Raw genomic sequence first — 21,328 nt, 5'->3', positions numbered from 1 at the left:
TTTGGTGATTCTGCCTGGAGCTAAGTAGATGCCTGACTGGAAAATGAAAAGCACTCACGGTTTCTGATGGGCAAAACAAACAAAAATATGTGAAAGGACACCTAAACTTTTATAAAAATAAAATTTCTTATGCACTGAGAGACCATAGGTGTGTTGGATGGTTTGAATTGTTAACTTGACACAATCTAAAAATCCCTTGAGAATCTCAATGTAGTATTATTTAGATCTGGTTGGTCTGTGGGAATATCTATGGATGATTGTCTTGATTATTTAACTGACATAGACGACCCAGCCCACTGTGGGTGACCCCATTCCCTAAGTTCAGATCCTGCGTTGTGTCAGAGTGGAGGGGAGCTGAGTAGAAAGCATTCATGGCATGCATCTGTTTCTCTCTCTTCTCTCTATGCTGTGGCTAGCTGTTTTAAGTTCTTGCTGCCTTCACTTTCCCGCTATGATGTGACCTGGAGCTGTGAACTAAATTAAGGCCCTTCCCCCGTTAAGTTGTTTTTGTCGTGGGGTTTTATCACAGCCGTGGAAAGGAAACTAGGACTAGGCTTTGTTTTCTAGTCCTAAGAATGAGTCTCTTAAAATCATTTCAAATTAGTACACCTGTCATTCTCACATTCTAGAGGCCGAGGGAAGGGGCTAGCCTGGACTACATAACAAGACCTTGTCTCAGAAACGAAAATTCAAACTACAGCTGCTCCTAACTTCATCTGGTGGTTTAGGCTGAGAAAACTGAGCCATTCTGTGAACTTAATTTCCAAACAGGCAACTCCTGCTTTACCCTATTGGTTCCGGTGTGTCTCCAAAGATTTCATCAAGATCTCTTGACAATTAATTTGGCTGACAACACAGGGAAATGATTAAATTTCCCACTGGCATTTACAGGGCATCTTCAGAGCACATATTAAATATATGAAAACATTCCTGAGTCTTTTGAACTGAAGAAATGAAAACCAGCAAGGGCCTAAGCCCACATATACTATAGTTCTGAGTGCATCCATGTTTTGTAAATGCAGAGTGAGTAGGAAAACCTACAAGGAAGACCCCACTGTTTATCTCTGAACCTTTTCTTCCTCTTCACCCCAGTAGTTTGCAGGTGTCTGTATCTATACTGAGTGTCAGAAAACCGTTGATTCAAAACTACTTCCTAAAATAGAAAGGCTTTAAGTGACTACACAGGCCATGGCTGATGGTACCTTCTAAATGTCTATCTCCCTAATCTCAGAAGTTTAGAAGAGGGTTGGTCGTCAGTTCGCGAGCTCACAGAAACTTGAAATACAGTTGTGCTGGCAAGATGGCTTGGTGGTAAAAGTGCCTGCTGCCAAGCTTGATGACTAAAGTCCATCCCAAGGATCCGTTTAGTAGAAAGCTGTCCTCCGATCTGCATGCGTGTGCGCGCACACACACAGTTTCTTAAAATGTTGAGGAACTCAAAGGACTTTTGAGTGGACTGTATTATTTACATTGACTGCACTGCAGATTAAAAATGAAAGTAAGAATTTATTAGTTCAGCTCAAATTACAGCAAACTCGCTGCATGTGAACTTATTTTGTGAAAACAATTACCTTTCCCCAAACAAAGGGAGCATGCTGCAAAGAGGCAGCATTAGCTCTCCCTTTTTTTGACGGCTGGTTCTCATCCACTTCTGCAATCCACCTGTGGTGACACACTGTTTTGGTTGATGCCTATGAAGACTATCTGGCCTCATAATAGTTGTGTGGAAAAGGGAGTAAAGGCTTAACAGTATCCTCAGATCAGTGTGGGAATCCTTTTCCATGACACCATACATGTCCCCCACAGATGGGGGGGAAGGTAGGCGTCATCACTGCAGGCACTCAGACTGAACGAGCACCCCATCTTCAATGTTATTAGTCGCTCCACTGGAAGGGAGATCTAGAGGGACTTTTCCAAAATGGAAACCATTAAGTTCATTCTCCCTTGACCAGATGAGTCACAGGACCTCATCCAATCACATGATGGTAGATCATGGGATTCTACCACCATGGTCTGGGAAGGACAACTGAAAACGGTTGGCAACTAGATCGATGGACTACCATAGGGCTGGAGAGATGGTTCAGTGGTTAAGAGCACTTGCTGCTCTCACAAAGGACCCAAATTCAGCTCATAGTACCCACATCAGGTAACTCACGGCTGCCTGTAACTCCAGTTCAAGGGATCTACTGCCTTCTTCTGGCCTCCATGGGCACTGCACACATATGGTGCACATAAATATACTCAGGTGCATGTACATAAACATAAAATAAAAGCACTCAAAGAGAAAGACTAGAAGAGAGGACAGTCCAAACTTCATGGTGTTCAAGAGGCCATGCCCTGCCCCCCCTCCCATTCCTGCTGCCTAGACAGCACAGCTATTGCCATGGCTTTGCCTGTGCACCAGAACTTGGTGGTAAGACCCTGTTGTTGAAAAGACCAGCACATACCAGAAATGCTATGGAGGCTGCTGGGGGAGGAAAGTCTTCAACAGTCTTACCTAGCTGTGAACATGTGAGCTACAAGAAAGACCAGCCTGACGATATGCCCATGGGAGCAATGGTGGCCCAGACGGTATGGAGATAATAAACCACTCTGTGGTTGGATCCACGGCCTACTCCACAGGAGTTAACTCTTACCTGATACTGTAAATCTGACCAAGAACCCACGGCTAGGGAACCCATATGCCTCAGGAATGAACCTACTATCATTTTGCTAAATGAATAGTTGATCAAACGACCCTCCAAATGTGCATCACTCACTGTTCATTGGGTAAGCTTCTCTGTGCAATGGATGGTAACACAGAAACTCCCAACTGGCCAGAGTATAGAAAATAAATGTCTGTGGAGTGCTCAATCATATATGGACATCTGTATCACACGGTGGGGGTGGAGGGCTCACAGGACATTATTCTAAGAGCCAGAGGTGAGGGAGGAAGGGATCAGAACAGTGTCTTCTGGGCATGACAGGACCGCTGCACTTTAAAAACTCCCAGCAGCTGTAGTTGATTTCGTAGGACCAACACAGGATCAGGACAGCTAAGGTTCCAGCATGAGGAGGGAGTGTTCACAGCCCCACTCCCGGCTAGGAGTGTTGAGAGTCGGCTGCTAAGAGGAGAGCCCATTTTCTTTTTAGGGGTACAGTCTCTAGTATGTCAGTCATGCTCCAATTACCCATGAATATATGAGCAACACAAATTGAGCTCAGGGTTTTTGTTTTTTGTTTTTGTTGTTGTTTTTTGTTTTTTTAAGGCAAAGTTAAAAGGGTGCTAGGGGTTGAACTGGGAGGAGTATGGGGTAAATATGAACAAAATACATTGTACGTATGTGTGTATGTATGTATGTATAAAATTTTCAATTTTTAAAGTATTTTAAAAAACAACTCTGCACAGCCTCCCTCCCCCCAAAAAGTTTTTACCATGATGCTAAAAACTGTTAATTAATTACACACATGCACTGGGTAATGTCTACAAATGCCAAAACCCTAAATGGGATTTCATTAATATGTGTATTTTTTTTTTTTTTACATTTTATGTCAATTAAAAGCCTAAAAATTAAATTTAGGATTCTTTTCTCATTATATTAATAGTAGAACAGGTTGTAGATAAATCATTCCCTAGCCTTTTATTTCTAATCTTGTTTCATCTTTGAACTTTCCTAGTACACAAACATAGGATCTGATGATTTAAAAATTTCCCATCCCTTTAAAATGCGACTACCAGCTAGGCAGTGGTGGCACATGCCTTTAATCCCAGCATTTGGGAAGCAGAGGCAGGCAGCTCTGAGTTCAAGGGCAGCCTGGCCTACAGAGCACATTCTAGGACAGCCAGGGCTACATAGAGACCCAGCCTCACACAGTGCCGCCCACCTCCAAAGTGCCTACCTCTTATTTGATGCTTTGGACTAATTTTGCCAGCGTTTTAATTCTATTGTTATATGTCAGCAGTGGAAGTTTAGTGGAGGGATGTGTGTCATTTCTAGCTGTGGGAATTAATTCTGTTAGTAGTGAGTCATAAATAATGACCTAGAATGTGTAGTATCCAGGTTTTAGGTAATAATTTATCAAGAGGGGACAGAGTTGTGTGTGCTTGTGCATACATAGCCTATAGGCACTGTCTACAAGAACCAAAAGGGCCGAACACTGACCATGGTCACAGTGGAATGGCGGTGCAAGGCCACACTAAGCCATTCCCTCCTCCTCTGTGTAATAGTAATAAGTTACAAACACTAAAACACAAGGCTGGAGCAGCTCTGAATGTAAATCACAGCTGGGACCCACTAAAACCACCAAGAGACGAGAAACAAAAATAAACTAAGAAGCGTTGTAAGCCACATCATGGGACTTGGAGATGAAACAGGTGACTGACTAGTGATGGCTTTGCAGAAGGGAGGGATCTGGCAGTTAGGAGCTCATTTTAAGAAGCAGCTACCAACCTCTTCATCCAGCCAGGACACTGCAGGGAAACAAGCAGCGGCTGGGGTAAGATGGGGAGTGTACGCTATAAGCAAACCTTTCTTTTTACATTTTAGACATTTTTCTTAGTTGAGAGTTTCATGTGCTTTGATCAGACTCATCCTCCCTCCCCCAGCTCATCCCAGATCTTTGGTATAAGAAAGCAGGCTGAGCAAGCTACGAGGAGCAAGTAAGCAGCACTTTGTGCCCTTCCCTGACTTCCTTCCCTCAGTGATGGTGTGTGCTGTGTTGTAGCTGCCAAGTCCACCAGGCTAGGCGTGGCACCAACCACTGCGATCTGGGCCCACCCACATCAACCATGAATTAAGAAAATGCCCTTCAGACTCAGGATGGCCCACAGGATGGTCAGGTGGGGGTATTTTCTCAATTGAGGTTTCCTTTTCCCAAGTGACTCTAGCTTGTATCAAGCCAACATAAAACTAGCCAGCGCAGAGACAATGAACATCCCTGGCCTAGCCTAGCAATTTTCTTGCAAATCCAGTATTAGGACATAAGTTTAAGGTCAGTTAGTTAGGAAAGCCAGGCTGGAATGCACAAGTGTATTTCATAGTAAGAACAGAAGTCCCAGGAAATCAGACACTCTCCACAGCAACTTGATCAACACCACAGTTTATTTGTAAACATGTTATTTGTGTCAATAATCAAATTGACAACACTTTATACAATTTCATTGTATAATATTAACATCATAACAGAAAACAATCCACTGTACTTGAGTTACAGTTTTGGTACTTTAAAATCCTTTAATACAAAGTGTATTTGAAACACTGAACATAAAAACAAATGTGAATGGCAGAGAAAACAAAACACCAGCAAATCACTTCCCTCACGAAAATACAAAGCCATCTGATTATATATTTTAAACACTAAAGGCTCTAAGGCAGTGGTTCTCAACCTCCCTAATGCTGTGACCCTTTAATACAGTTCCTCATGTGGTGGGGACTCCCCCACCATAAAATTATTTTCATTTAACTGTTATTTTGCTAGTTATGAATTATAATGTAAATATCAATATTAATTTTGAGCCCCCAAAGGGCTTGAGACCCATAGGTTGAGAAACGCTGCTCTGAGGACTCAGATGACCCTAATTTTTTAAATGATATAAAATTGCATTTCTTTAGATACATTTGTGAGGTGAAACTGGACCCCTACTACATTTTATGCCCTTTTTAAATTTAGTAGCTCTTTTTTTCCTTGGTTTCTAAATGTTTGCTTGCCATGGTTCAAGCTATAGTAAGGGGAGAGGGAAGGAAAGGGAGGGTGGGGCAAAGCCAAATGAAATTAAGTATTTGCAAAATAACTGGACATAACTTTTTATCAGTCTTCTTTGGCAAAGAACAAAGTCTGTATTTATTTAATTTTTTATCAACTTAACAGAGGCCTCTCTGTGTGAGGAAACATGAGCGGAACAAGCCAGCCACAGTCATAAAGCAAAGCACAAGCACACCATCCTCTCTGAAATGCAAATGGTCCCTCAGGAGACACGGACGTCAGCTGGGATCTGACAGTCTCACTCTCCCCACTCAAACAAGAAACCAGAGATGAAAAGGTTTTTAGTACTGTCCCTGAAGTTCACCACCATGGTTAGGTGCCATCTCTTCTTCAGTGTTTCCAAAGGAATTACAGCAGCAAATCATTCCCATATTTTAAGCTATAAACTCAGCAAAAACTGGACTCACTGTCGTAGCTAAAACTGTTTGATTCTTTATTAGTGTACTTATCATTAGAGTTGGCGTTCGACTGCTGATACAAGGATAAATAGCTACAGTTAACTGAAACAAAGCAAATAAAAAGATTAAAGAGCCCTGATCAAGGAAATACTTTTAGCTGAAACTGTAAAAGTTAACATATACATATAACTAGTAGCACTAGGAATGTACAGTATCAGTTATTGGAAAAATAAATGAGTAATTCACAGTCATAGAAATTATTTTAATATTACTATGTACTTTCCTTTTACAGACAAACAATACATACACACAGTTCTACCTTATACAAGACAAAGTAGAAAACTAAGCATTACTGCATTTACTCCAAACTCAGCACTAGCTGTGCCACAGGTAACCTGGTCCAAAATATTCATTTCTACAGAGCGGCCATAGTATTAAATGCATGGCCACTTTAACGGTTTCAAGAAAGGCATATACTTCCAGGAGTTCGTTAAATGCACAAATATCAGTTGTATAAATAACAAAAGCCATCAGCAAAGCTGTAGGGCTCAAACATTCTCAAACGGTCTAATGCTTTGAGTGTTTCAGGTGTGTTGTCTGACCAGTTAGTTCTGTTAGTTCCACACTAGCAAGCCATCTCCCTCTAAGGGAGCTCAACTCACTAACACTGCGCAATCCCGCGAGGGCTGAGAAGTCTAAGTGAGACTCCAAAGAGCCTGACATCTGAGATACAAGAACCAATGCCTAAAGAAGCACACGAAAGAGGGCAGCGCTTCCCCACTGTTCCCCCCACGCAGTTGTGTGCAGGTTTCAGGCCCAGATGCGCTATCTGAAGGACCGAAGGAGCGGAGTCCAAAGGCACAGCCCTGACGCTGCTACTGTGCAATTCCAACTTCAATCACAGTCCTTGGTTTGAAATCATCAGTTAATTGCCCTAACAGTTCATTGGTAAAGCTACAAGACAAAATGAGACATGCAACAGCCTCAACTACAAGTGGAAAATAAAATATATTTTTCCATAAAGACTCTATGAAAATATAAAGCCCAAAGTGAGTGACAACAGAAGTCCACATACAAACATCATTTAAAAATAGAATGTTTTCCAAAGCTTTTCATGAGATGTCAATGAATAATCAGTTAAGACCTTATAAATCAAGGTTAGGTTTACATAACTATGCTGACTGACATACCGTCCATCATGTTCACTTGGCATACATAATTTACACACATCCACAGGAACCCCTAATGCCCTGGTACACACCTCTTACTGCTGGATGCTTGCCACGTTCTAGCGTGACTACCTCAAGAACCAAGAAGCCTTTTGGAGGAAGAGTCCATCTCCTCCTGTGATCCCCTCAGTGTAGGTAACAAAATATAAAATTAAAACAGGTTTATGTCTGAGAAACTAACATAGAAAACTACCAATGCAATATTTATAGTGACTGCTTATAAACGTTGACAGTCATCTACAGTCTATAAAGTATATCCTTAGTTTTATAATAGAAATGCAGATTGTCTCAAGGTAAAAGTACAGTGCTGGCTGCTGAAAAGCACTTTGCTGCAGTAAGATGTGCAACAACAGGCCTCTGGCTTCAGAAAACATGAGCATGCTCCCAGGCTCTCCTACCAGGGACACACGAACTGCACTGTGGTAGCAGGGTGCTCTCGGTGGCTGCCACTGTAAAGCCAATTTAAGAAAGAAAAAGGCAGAAACTGAGCAGTGAATGCTGTAATCAAATTATTGCAAATGGAGATTAGCAGTGAGAAGGGAGGAAGGCGAGCGTCCACTCCACTCTGATAAGATGCCATCTTTAAACATTAAGTTTTTGGCAGGAAGTGGAACTCCCATATCAGCGCAGGATGACTGTGAAAGCACACTTGAAAAGCTGGGCTCCGTGTGAAGATCCAGAGTTGAAGCACCTTCCTAAAAAACCAAGGAACAAGAGAACTATTTCACATTTACTCTCAGTGAAGAAACAACTGATGAAATATATATGGGCCTCATTACCTGAAAAATCTTCACAACATGTAAAGCACTATGGAAGGCAGAGAGGAATATGTACAGAAATGGCAAGCACATATAATTAGTGCTTTGAAAACAATCAGAAATGGTCTACGAGATCGTGATGGGATAGAAGACTAGTTCTCAGCAACCAGACCTGCTCAATCACCTAACAGGAGAATGCCGCAACAAATCCCGTCACTAAGCTGCACAGCTGAACAAGGCATGATTCCCAGCTTCTCAGATGAACGCACTCAGACCCACATTCCCAAGCACCCACATGTCTGCCCATGGCCCTAAAGTACCTTCCCTGCACTAGACGCTTGCCATGCTGGGTCCCCGCCTCTTCCCCGGCCTTCCCCACCCAACGCTGGCTAAGGAGAAGTATGAGAATCAGTCTTGACTTTTCTAACTACACCCTCATTATTTCTTTCATTTAATTCATCAAGTTTTACACATCTATCTTCAGAACATGGCTCAAACAGTACAGCACTCCCCATAGCCAAGGCTAGTGGACTGCAAAGTGGAGTACAGGCCTGAGAATTTCAAAACTCCACCACCTGTCTACTGATCCTACATCACACTTTTTATATTGTTATGACTTACTGGCATGATAGCACATGTGCAATCAACAACGCTTCACTAGGTGTACACGTGCATCTCAGCTGTCCGTCTGTGAAAAGTGCTGAGTCACAGCAAGTCTTCCTCAGACCATTTGCAGGGCATCTGACTGACCTGCCTGTAGACAGCGCCTCTCTAACCCTAACACACAGTTTTAAAGCACTCCATCAGAAGCAATCTCCCCCTCCACCAGCCCTCAGCCATGCCTCTTGGCATTTGGTACATATGTAAGTTCCTCCATACGCTCAAGAAGGCCCTGCCCTCTGCAACCTCACCTGTTGTCACTTCTTTTTTTTTATGATGCTTCTACCATCTTGGTTGCCTTTTGTTCCTGTGTGCCCAGTGCTTTGCTTTCCTGACACTAATGCACCTCCTGTCTGCCTGCAATAATCTCTGTTCTATAGGCTTCAGTTTATGTATTAATCTTTTAAGTCAGAACTTCCTTCAGACACCATCAGAGCATGGCTCCCTCAAAGTACTTGTTGAAATCTTTTTATAAACACTAATGTTTGATCAGAGTCTCACTCACATAGCTCATGCTCCACTACTGTCTTCCATGTCACTTTCCTTGACACTTGGTAAGGGTGTGTAATAGGGAAGCCTCAAGTACTGAATGAATGAAGTAAACATATGAATAAAAAAAAGCCCTCTAAAATACTGACTTCATAATGTTGAGTCAGATATCCTGAACAGACATATTCTCAAAGTTTACTCATTTATCTACAAAGTCTAGAACATTCCTTCTCTCCATACCACTGACCTTTACTTCCACAACATCTCTCCAGCAATGAAGCAGCACTGTGGTAGCACTAGCCTGGCCTCGCACTAGCATGTAGGACAGACAATAAGCAACATATGGTCAGGCCTCTTCTGCTGAATGAACCCTGGTGCAGAACGCAGGGCCAGGCCTTGTCTAGGAAGGCCTGACCAGTGAAGTGCACAAGTCAGTTGACACCTAGAATCACGCAATTACATACTGGGGAGACTCATAATCAAACAAGAAGACTTTCACACATTATAAAGCTCTATACAAACACCATTTGCACTATTTGGGATTCTTACCTGGAATGAGTGAACAAAATTAAGAACTTGTAGAGAGAGTTTCCTACTGGAATGTAAGAGGCTTTGAAGGCTGAAAAGAAAAAAGGGAGAGAACACAAAAATTTTAACAAAATATAATGGTAAAAAAGTAAACTACTACAATTTAAATAATTTATGTATGAGTATACAATCTAATAAAACCCAGAATCCTTAAAGCAACTACAATGCTTTGTATCAATAAAATTTTTACCTCTTTTTAGAAACAGGGGCTAATAGTATATAAAAAGGAGGCCATTTAGAAATGTCAAATTTTAAATCTAAATTAAAATATAAGTGTCTATGGCGGTAGAATGAGAACGGCCTCCATAGGCTCACATATCTGAGTGCTTAGGCACCAGGGAGTGGCATTATTTGAAAGGATTAGGAGGCGTGGCCTTGTTAGAGGAACTGTGTCACTGGCTTTGAGGTTTCAAAAGCCTATTCCAGATCCAGGAGCACCCCCTTCCTCCCCCCCATACTCTCTTTCTATTCACCCAACCCCCTGCCCATGGATCAGGATGTGGCTCCCAGTTGTTTTTCCAGCACTATGGCACCAGCATACTCCCTGCCATGATGATAATGGACTAAGCCTCTGAAATTGTAAGCAAGCTCCCAATTAAATGCTTTCTTTTATAAGAGCCGCCTTGGTCATGTTGTCTCTTCACAGCAATAGAGGGAGGGAGGGACCCGGAGGAGAGGAGGGAGGGGCTACAATCAGGATGTAAAGTGAATAAATAAATTTTTAAAAATATTATTTAAAAAACCCAATCAGGTTCATATTTATATAAGCATACCCATTTCCTCATATTCTCATCATGTTTGGTGAGCATGCAAACTTACAAAAGCTTAAACCCTAAATGTTTCCTTTTGAGTAACTTCTAATCTACTGAAATTAATTTCACACCTGCACACACATAATCTTAAGTATGAAATCTTTATTTCTTTACTCAATCAACCAATATATAGGGCACATGTGTTTACATGTGAATTAACAAAGAACCAAACTAGAACAACATTAGTAACAGCTTAAAGTTGAGATGACGGCCGGGCGTGGTGGCGCACGCCTTTAATCCCAGCACTCGGGAGGCAGAGGCAGGCGGATCGCTGTGAGTTCGAGGCCAGCCTGGTCTACAAAGTGAGTCCAGGACAACCAAGGCTACACAGAGAAACCCTGTCTCAAAAAAACCAAAAAATAAAAAAAAATAAAAAAAATAAAGTTGAGATGACGAACAGAAGCTTTACCTCTCTTTACTGCACAGGCCATGTGTAGCTATTTTCTGACAAACTCTCCGGTTTAATTCAGAACTGAACAAAGGAATTCCAAAACACAGCTCAAGAGGAACCCAATCTGCTTCCACTGTGGTCCCTACAAAGGACACAGAGAGCTTGAAAACCGTATGTTTACATACTCTATATGAGCACAAAGGTCTTCCAAACTAAAGTTCTTAGAGCCTCCTACCCCCTCACCCATGAGCGAGCTCAACAAGGAGTGGACTGAAACAGAAGAGTATGTCTTCTGATATGTACATAAGCCTAGAGAAAAGATAGCTTTTCATAAAATGTTCCATTTGCTCGAAAATGGTATAACAAGACATCTGCAAGATGATAAAACAAATCTAATATTTATCATACAAATAATGAAACTGAAATCATTATTCTCAGACTATACAGCATTTGAATTATTCTAAACACACAAACAGGTTTCCAAGGTGAATCACATTAACACAAAACTCCACTGTAGAAAATAAGACAACAAGCAAATAGTTTAACAGAAAAGTTAAGCCCCAGGAAGGGAGTTACATCTTACCAGAGATCTGTTTTGTTGCTGAGTCTGTAGCTGCTTCCTCAATGACCATTTCAAATGACTCTGTACTCCCATTTACATCTGAACCAGAAGCCAAATCAGGCTCGCCTGATAATTGTAGATATAAGACACTATGAGGATTCTAGTACTCAGCAGAAATCATCAATTACATCTCAGCACAAAGAAGACTTGAGGGAATAGTAATAATGAAAGAAAAAGAAAAACAATCATCAAACAATAAAAAGAAAAATAAAATTAAAAGAAATTGAAAGATCTGCTATGGGCAGTCCAGGTACAACAGCTTTCCGTAGTCAGCCACACAATCTATAGAGAGCTGTGGCCAACCTTAATGTACAGCACAGATATATCACTTTCTCTTTCTCCCTTCTCATCAAATAATTTTTAAAATGGGAAACAGATTAAAAAAGAAACCATCTTTGGCTTAAGCAGTAGACATTTGACAAACATCTAGAGACAAGTTTGTGACTATGAAGAAGATTAGACTGACACCCAGCAATACCACTGACACTCAGCAATGCTAAGTATCTTACCATCTGTATAAATTTTCCCCAAGGTAAAAATCAACCATGACCAAAACAATACAAACTCATGAAGCAGAACGCAAGTCTAAAGTGCACTTCCATCATTCCAAAGCCATCCCATGGGTGTGCAATTATGCAGTCTGGGTACTCTTCACAGTTCTCTTCTGAATCCTTCCGTCTTTCATCAACATGGGCTAGCCACCTTCTGTACTCATCTATTCATCAACAACTCCTCTCTTTTGGCTAAAATGAGCCACACTGTTTTCTATTTTCTAATTCTCTTTGCCAATAAAATGAGTGAGTGAGTGAATAATGAATGAATGAATCAGCAATCACCTTTTGACTAATTTCTAATTTTTAAAATTTTCTTTTTTATTGGTTTTCTTTTTTATATTTATATATTTATATTATTACACACATATATATACAATAAGCTGCCTATAGCAAGAACCACCACGAAACAATCAGGAATTATATAAATGTTACTGTCACAGTGTTTTAGCTATTTGTATTTGGCAGCTTTGAAGAAAACATCTTTTCTATCTTGGTGCATCTAAAATTCTGAATGTAAATCAATATCTATCATCTCATCTTTATCAACTTAAAACATTTATCTAGACCTAAGAACCCCTAAACAACTAAGCTTAATTATAAAACTAAACTCTCTGGTCTTCAACCCCATCAGAGACTTGAGAAGGAATAAATATTCATAATTTTAGGACTATATAATGTTTGTGAGAAATCATATGTTTTCAGAACAAAAGAACTAGACACTGACGCTGGATCAGACCTGACAGGACGCATTCCTCTCAGCATGGTACACGCTGACATGCTGCATCCTTCATGTTCCAGCCCCAAGTGCTTCAGTTGCTGTTCCTCATCAGAACAGGACAGCTTCGAAGAAAGCTTCCAATCCCAATTGGTCCAGCATTTCAGACTGTCCCACACAAGACTTCTATTAAGCCTGGAATTTCTCAATATTTGAAACTGGACCACAAATGCTATTCCTAGCTTGTTTAACCATTTCCTCAATTATATTTTGGCCCCTACAAAGGTATTATTTAATCTCAAATAAGCCAGAAGAAACCTTAAGAGAGCAACACCCTATTTCCTTAAGGGGGGTTGCATAGCTTTTGGGTAACTTCTCACTTTTCACATCTCAGTTCAAACTGTTCCTTCTTTAAGGTGCATTCCCAGGGGCCTGTGTGTTAAGAAGCCTCCTGTCTCGCATGTATACCCCACGCAGTCCACTGTCCCAGTCATCCTCCTGTCTCCCATGGATACCCCACGCAGTCCACTGTCCCTCTCACCCTCCTGTCTCCCATGGATACCCCACGCAGTCCACTGTCCCTCTCACCCTCCTGTCTCCCATGGATACCCCACGCAGTCCACTGTCCCTCTCACCTTCCTGTCTCCCATGGATACCCCACGCAGTCCACTGTCCCTCTCACCTTCCTGTCTCCCATGGATACCCCACGCAGTCCACTGTCCCTGTCATCCTCCTGTCTCCCATGGATACCCCACGCAGTCCACTGTCCCTGTCACCCTCCTGTCTCCCATGGATACCCCACGCAGTCCACTGTCCCTGTCACCTTCCTGTCTCCCATGGATACCCCACGCAGTCCACTGTCCCTCTCACCTTCCTGTCTCCCATGGATACCCCACGCAGTCCACTGTCCCTGTGATCCTCCTGTCTCCCATGTATACCCCACGCAGTCCACTGTCCCTGTCATCCTCCTGTCTCCCATGGATACCCCACGCAGTCCACTGTCCCTGTCATCCTCCTGTCTCCCATGGATACCCCACGCAGTCCACTGTCCCTGTCATCCTCCTGTCTCCCATGGATACCCCACGCAGTCCACTGTCCCTGTCATCCTCCTGTCTCCCATGGATACCCTACGCAGTCCACTGTCCCTGTCATCCTCCTGTCTCCCATGGATACCCCACGCAGTCCACTGTCCCTGTCATCCTCCTGTCTCCCATGGATACCCCACGCAGTCCACTGTCCCTGTCATCCTCCTGTCTCCCATGGATACCCCACGCAGTCCACTGTCCCTGTCACCCTCCTGTCTCCCATGGATACCCCACGCAGTCCACTGTCCCTCTCACCTTCCTGTCTCCCATGGATACCCCACGCAGTCCACTGTCCCTGTCATCCTCCTGTCTCCCATGGATACCCCACGCAGTCCACTGTCCCTGTCATCCTCCTGTCTCCCATGGATACCCCACGCAGTCCACTGTCCCTGTCATCCTCCTGTCTCCCATGGATACCCCACGCAGTCCACTGTCCCTGTCACCCTCCTGTCTCCCATGGATACCCCACGCAGTCCACTGTCCCTGTCACCTTCCTGTCTCCCATGGATACCCCACGCAGTCCACTGTCCCTCTCACCTTCCTGTCTCCCATGGATACCCCACGCAGTCCACTGTCCCTGTGATCCTCCTGTCTCCCATGTATACCCCACGCAGTCCACTGTCCCTGTCATCCTCCTGTCTCCCATGGATACCCCACGCAGTCCACTGTCCCTGTCATCCTCCTGTCTCCCATGGATACCCCACGCAGTCCACTGTCCCTGTCATCCTCCTGTCTCCCATGGATACCCCACGCAGTCCACTGTCCCTGTCATCCTCCTGTCTCCCATGGATACCCTACGCAGTCCACTGTCCCTGTCATCCTCCTGTCTCCCATGGATACCCCACGCAGTCCACTGTCCCTGTGATCCTCCTGTCTCCCATGGATACCCCACGCAGTCCACTGTCCCTGTCACCCTCCTGTCTCCCATGGATACCCCACGCAGTCCACTGTCCCTGTGATCCTCCTGTCTCCCATGGATACCCCACGCAGTCCACTGTCCCTGTCATCCTCCTGTCTCCCATGGATACCCCACGCAGTCCACTGTCCCTGTCATCCTCCTGTCTCCCATGGATACCCCAGGCAGTCCACTGTCCCGTCTCATCCTTTTAACTACACAGTTCAGACAGATTTGTTTTACCTTCCCTACTGAGGTTTCACTCTTAGGAATAAAATTTAACTTAAAAAATTAAATGTTTCCAGGACTTGAAACAGTTATTTGCTATTTAAACAATTGTGGGGGGAAAACGACTTAAAGAAATGAATTTTGAGTATATCCAAAACTCAAAGGGAGCCAACCTAGCCTACCCGGTAACCACTAACCACTAACCACATTTTCTTAGGATTTCAAACTGAAAGGGCCATGGACTGCAGTCAGCCACACTCTGAGAATTAGTAAAACAGACTGGCATCACCACAAACAAAGCTATACACACAGCACCATGTCACAGCAGAGCAATCACAACACAAGAGCTTATCTGACTGTGGACATGCCAGACATGCCACTGAAGAAGGAAGGCCACAGCGGAAATGGCTGCAGCATGTGCTTTAAGGCATCGAGATCCAAACTAAGTTGAGAATTAAAGACAAGAGTTGCTGGAGATAGTAAGTGAATCTGGGCACATACGCACAAGAAAAATGCCGACTATTACACTTGGGCTCCAGTCCCAGCACCTACACAGAGACTCACAGTTGCCTCTAACTCCAACTCCACAGGAACCACCACCTCTTCTGGCCTTCCTAGGCACCCAGCTATGGTGCACATATACAAGCACACAAAATAAAAACAACTTGTTTTTAAAAAGAAAGAAGAAGGTGGGAAAGAAATGAATACAAGAGTCTTTTCAAAGTCTAACTCATGCATCTATAAACTGCTAAGTCTAGTTTGGAAATTGTTACAAAATGCTGTGGGTTTTGAAATCACACTCCCTAAAGCTAACTCGATTCAAAGCCTGTGAAGACAGATGCAATGGTAAGAGGCTGAGTGAACAGCAGCTCCGTATTCAACCCAGGGTCATGTTCTTCTCCCTTCATGAGAACTACTAAGTAATTCAACACGCCCACAAAGGTTGGCCATGGTTTACACACAGACACCATGCACAACTCAATCACAGAATCCAATCAATCACTAACCTCTCTCATCAGAAGCGTCACTGAGTTTTCTACTGGCAAGTTGGCTAGAAGCATTCAACATGGTGACATATCCGCAGAAATGCTGCAGGTCCACTTTGCTCCTCAGAATCTGCAATGCTTTATGAACACCCATACTGCTCCGGGTAAACTCTAGAAACACACAGATGACACCACATCAAAGAAGTCTTGTCACATAACACAACACCAAAAACTAATGTATACTTAACTATAAGACTAATTCCAATGAAGAAACAGAAGAAGATAGTTGGTTTTTTTTTTAAATGAATAACCCACACAAGTTCCCATTAATCAGTTGAGATTTTGTAAAACTTAAGATCCTGACGTATTTGTCCTTAGAATTTAGAAAGAACTGAAGGATTAGAGAACAAAGCCATCTCATTCACACATGCACACACGCAGAAGGAAGTACACACATCACAAACTCTGAAAAGGAAGCGTGTTAAGCTTTCTAAGCACAAATGGTCCCTGATGGCTTGTCTTCTCTCTCAATCTTCAAATAAACCAGCAATGAAGGGAATCTACTGAACAGCTACACATACAGAAAATCTTCCATCTAGAATAATACGCACTTCCTCTCTTTATCGCTATGCAAACCAGCATTCTTTCAAAGGTTCTAACTGGTTGTCTACAGGTCACTCGCAGAAAAACACACAACTGAAAACTACCTCTGCCAACTCTTTTTACAGCAAAGTGGAAAAAACAGAATTTTAAAAATTTAAGAACTTATTTCTTGTCATTTCCTGCCAATTAATGACTGAAATAATGATAAAGTCAAGTGGATAGAATTCAAAATGTACCTCCTTGTAGCTCTGCTTCATCAAATGGGAACGGTATATGGACAGTTTCTCCTACCCCATGCAAACCATGTCCCTACAAACAGAAAGAAATGCAAGTGGAAAGGTGTATGAGAAAGCAACATTTCCAGTAACTGAAAACAATACATGAAGTGGTACCACATCCTACAATGATACTCCACCAAAATGGAGTATCATTTGACTTTTTCTTTTTTCAGCAAGGAGTGACAATCTTATGTGTTTATTAACTCCTAGGACAATATTTTTCAAACTGAATATATGAAAAGAAACAAAAGACTGACTAATTAATAGGCAAACCAGACAGACTTGAGCCAAGTGATGACTGAGTACGTATGCTCGCAGCTCAGCCATAGTTCTGAGTGAAATAAGAAGGACAAAGAATCTGGCTGGGAGACAAAACTCAAACTCTTACAAGGAAAGAGAATGCTTTCAAAGGTGCTTGCTAATAATTACATATACCAAAAACAACCAAGATGCCTCACAACAGAGGAGTAGTTACTAATTATAGTATATATTTTCAGTTTAGCAGCAAAAAAGAAAGAGGAACTAACTCTCTATGATCTCAAATAAACTAACCAAAAGGCACAGGGAAAATCAAACTTGCATCTGCAGAAAGGCTATAGCTGAAGCTAAAATGGATCATTTTATTAGAAAGACAAAGATTGGCAACTGGGTAGAAAAGATTAAAAGGAAAGTAACTTTTCCTCTGTACATCTTTTAACAGTTTTATCTCTGACCAGTGTGAATGTACTATTAACTTAAAACACTTAGAACTCATTTTCTCTATTGGGATATTGTTTGTGTCCCATATTGACCCCCCCCCCCATCTCTAGAATCAGGAATGAGTTACTTCTTTTTGAGTTGTTAGCTAATGGAGTCCCAAAGACCCCCTTAAACATAACAGGTTACTGCCAAAGCTTTTGGCTATCCCCCAGAAACTGACAGTGAGACGCTACTGCTGAAGTCACCATTTACTTGAGTCACAGAACATTGAGAAGACAAGCAGGTACAGACCTCGAAGCTTCAGCTCCATTGGCTGGCTACCTTTCACAGTGTTAGAAGGTGCTGTGCACCAAAAAGAACAGTAATCACCAATCCCTACCCAGAGGTAAATCCTGTGAGCTACAGTACCAACCTGCCTGACAAGATATGCCCACTGGCACAATAGTGTCACAATGTTATGGGAGTAACCAACCCTTTTCTGACTGGATTTAAGGCCTGTTTCATGAAACAGAACCTATACTTGACACTGTTGACGTGGCCAACAGGGCGAGGAAGCTTACAGACCCTAGGAGAGAACTACTGCTCTGCTACATGACTTCATGCGATACCCACAGACAGATCAGTGCATCTCTCAATCCTTATTGAGAACCTTCTTCTTACAGTAGATGTCAATGAACATGGAGACGCTCAGCTGGCCAATGTGAGAAAATAAGAGACTCTGGACTGCTCAGTCCTAAATGGGACATACATATTACACTCCTCACCTCAAGGCTCAGGGATCTATGTGAAAGGGGTTCAGTAAGAGATAGGGATGGTAAATGACTTCAAGAAAACAGTGTTTTCCTGATGTTAAGGGCAGTTGCACTTATGAAGGAAGAAAAGTGGGTATGAAGTCCACCCCTAGCTGAAGAGCTATTGGCATTTAATAGCTGCTAAGGGAGAGAGAGTTTTCTCTAATGCTGGGACACCTAGTATCCTGACCATTCTCCAGAGCAGGCTCCATACCTGAGAGCAGCTGGGAAACACCAGCTGGACTTAATGGACTAGAGAGAAAAGACAGCAAGAGAAAGAAAAAGGAGAAAGAGAATGATTATGAAGTTGGGTGGGTAGGGAGATCAGATGAATCTATGAGGATTTAGGGGAACAGATGAATATATTAAAAATATTATATGAGATTCTCAAAGAATAAAAATATTATTTAAAAAACCACAATCCCTCACATTACAAATTATTCACCTATCACATTCAGTTAATCTTCATTTAAGTGTTTGTTTCAGAATTTGTCTTTAGTTCCCAATACAGTTTGAGTTTACAGTGGTGCTAGAATAATAAACATAAATAATTCAATTTCATGTTCACAAATGTCATATGTGTATTGTCATAATACAGAATTTAAGTAAATATTGAGAAATAAACATCTTTTTTTACCTTTAAAGGAGACCTATTACTCAAACTCAAGAAATACTGATGTAGCTGGGTGTGAGGTTGTGTTGGCCAGTTTTGATTATCAACTTGACACAACCTAAAGTCACCCAGGAAGAGGAAAACTCACGGGAAGGACTGCCTCCACCAGGCTGGGCATTATCTTGATTGCTGACTGATGTGGGCTGAGCACAGACAGTAAGCAATCCCATACTCAGTATCCCACTGTGGCTCCTGCTTCAGTCTCGCCCTGATCTTCCTCAATGATAGACTGTGACTAGAAGTGTAAACCAAATAAACCCTTGCCTCCCCTAAGGTGCTTGTGGTCAGTTGTTTTATCCCAGGAACAGAAAAGCAAGTTAGAACAGGTGCACATCCCAGCATTTGGGAGGCTCAGAAAAGAGGCTCTCGTGAAGCTCAAGGACAGCCTGGGGGAGACCCTGCCTCAAAGAGGACACACAAAGGAAGAGAGTGAGGAGAGGGGTAGGGGGAGCAGGAAAGTCTACAGAGAGGAAGGGGGATGGAGCCAATACATCCCACTCAATATGCAATCACACTACGTACAAAATCATACTCTTGAGGCAGCTTATAATGTATTTCTGACAGATGTCTCTTCTATTCCATAGATATTTATGATTTAATCCAAAACTAACAGTTGTAAATAAAATTAGGACTTTATTAAAAATCTTAATTGTGGTATTTTTCAAATTCTAACAAGGGAAATTTTTCCATAAAAGAGGTGTTTTTCTAGCAAGAGCACAACTTGTGAACAAATGAGTCACAGCAGGTGCCATGTTGATTTACCTCCTGTGATGGTTTTTATCTGCATGCTGACAGGATCCAGGAGACAAACTTGAGCACATCAGTGAGGAATCATACAGGTTAGGTTAGCTGAGGTGGGAAGGCTCACCTTAACTACAGTTAGCCACATCCCATGAAAACAAGAGCCCACGCCTGCTTCCTGACTACATGCAATGAGATCATGCTCCATACCTCCTGCTCCATACCTCCCCCTGTAACGGACTTCCCTTCAAGCTCTGAGCCCAAACCACCAGAACAAATCTTCCGTGAGCTGCTTTGGCCAGGTACTTTGTTGCAGCAAAGAGGAAAGTGACTAATACACCTATCCTTTCCCATTCATATTTTATGATACCGGAACAACGACAACAACACAATGCCTATTATTTGTCCTGACTCACTAGACTTTATGTATACAATGGGTCTCAGCCATCATCCTCACTTCATAGGGACGGAAACCAGACACTCAAAGAAGTGAGTGGTCAGATCACAGCAGTAACAAGAGGACACAGAGCCCATAACTCCCTCACCACATCACCACCACAGACGACATCTTCATTGCCTGCCCCTGTGTCAGGTACAATGCAAAGCTCCTTATGCTAATGATCCATCTCAGCCAATGTTTTCAATAACCTGAGAAAGACAGTGGTTTCTATTATCTCCAACTGACAGATAGAGACACAGAGACTCAAAGAGGTCATTTACCTTGTCCATCAGTAGTGGACTTTGTGTGGACAGATGTGACTTTGGACAGTCTGACTTGAATCCATGTCCAGCACATCCCATGTTTGTCAACTCCCACCACTATCCCTACCATACATTTTCCCTGACTAACTTCATTCTCTCAAGAATTCAACTCCCAACTAACTATCTATGTGTTGAGGCTGACACTTCAGTCACCTCTCTCCTGTCGTCTCTCATTTGAACTTCAGAATTGCCTCTCTATCACCTGACCGCCATATATATAAAATGTGCAGAATAAGCTGCGCAAATGTAGAGACAGTAAAGTTATCTAGGTTTAGGAAGAATGGGCAGTGGGGAAAAAAAACAGATAATTAAACAGTGTAAAGTTCACTTCTGAGGGGATAGAAATATTCTAAAGCTGGTTATGTTGACAGCTACACAAATCTGTAAATAAATTAAAAACCACTCAATTGTACAACTTAAACTGCTTAATTGTACATGTAAATTACAGGTCAATAAAGCTATTTTTAAAAACAACAACAAAAAGTTGCACAGTTAACAGTGTGGCTTCAATTAAAATGTGGGTCCAAATTCAGTCCACTTTAACCTACTACTCCCACAAAAAAGGTCCTGCAGACTTGAGTCCTTATAACTCAACTTTGAAGTAAAAGGCATTTGACTGCAATTCAGTT

General features: G+C 42.4%; 1 protein-coding gene across 2 annotated transcripts in view; it reads right to left on the bottom strand.

Moving 5' to 3' along the window:
• Positions 1-5,063: 5,063 nt before the first annotated feature.
• The window catches only part of FAM91A1 (family with sequence similarity 91 member A1), a 40,178-nt gene continuing 23,913 nt past the window's right edge, over positions 5,064-21,328 (bottom strand). The window contains exons 19-24 of one of the 2 annotated variants that reach the window (XM_084749521.1): positions 16,992-17,064; positions 16,174-16,323; positions 11,651-11,755; positions 11,086-11,209; positions 9,826-9,895; positions 5,064-8,064 (exon numbers count right to left, since the gene is read on the bottom strand). In XM_084749521.1, the coding sequence (XP_084605647.1) occupies positions 7,879-8,064; positions 9,826-9,895; positions 11,086-11,209; positions 11,651-11,755; positions 16,174-16,323; positions 16,992-17,064 (708 nt within the window). In that variant the 3' untranslated portion in view covers positions 5,064-7,878. The remainder of the gene's footprint in view (positions 8,065-9,825; positions 9,896-11,085; positions 11,210-11,650; positions 11,756-16,173; positions 16,324-16,991; positions 17,065-21,328) is intronic. The other variant, XM_084749522.1, reaches the window with a different exon arrangement.

Source organism: Acomys minous (genome assembly GCF_964271855.1).
Source record: "Acomys minous genome assembly, chromosome: 12".
Lineage (NCBI taxonomy): Eukaryota > Metazoa > Chordata > Mammalia > Rodentia > Muridae > Acomys > Acomys minous.
The sequence above is the reverse complement of the archived record's forward strand: the minus strand, read 5'-3'. Positions and strand labels throughout refer to the sequence as shown.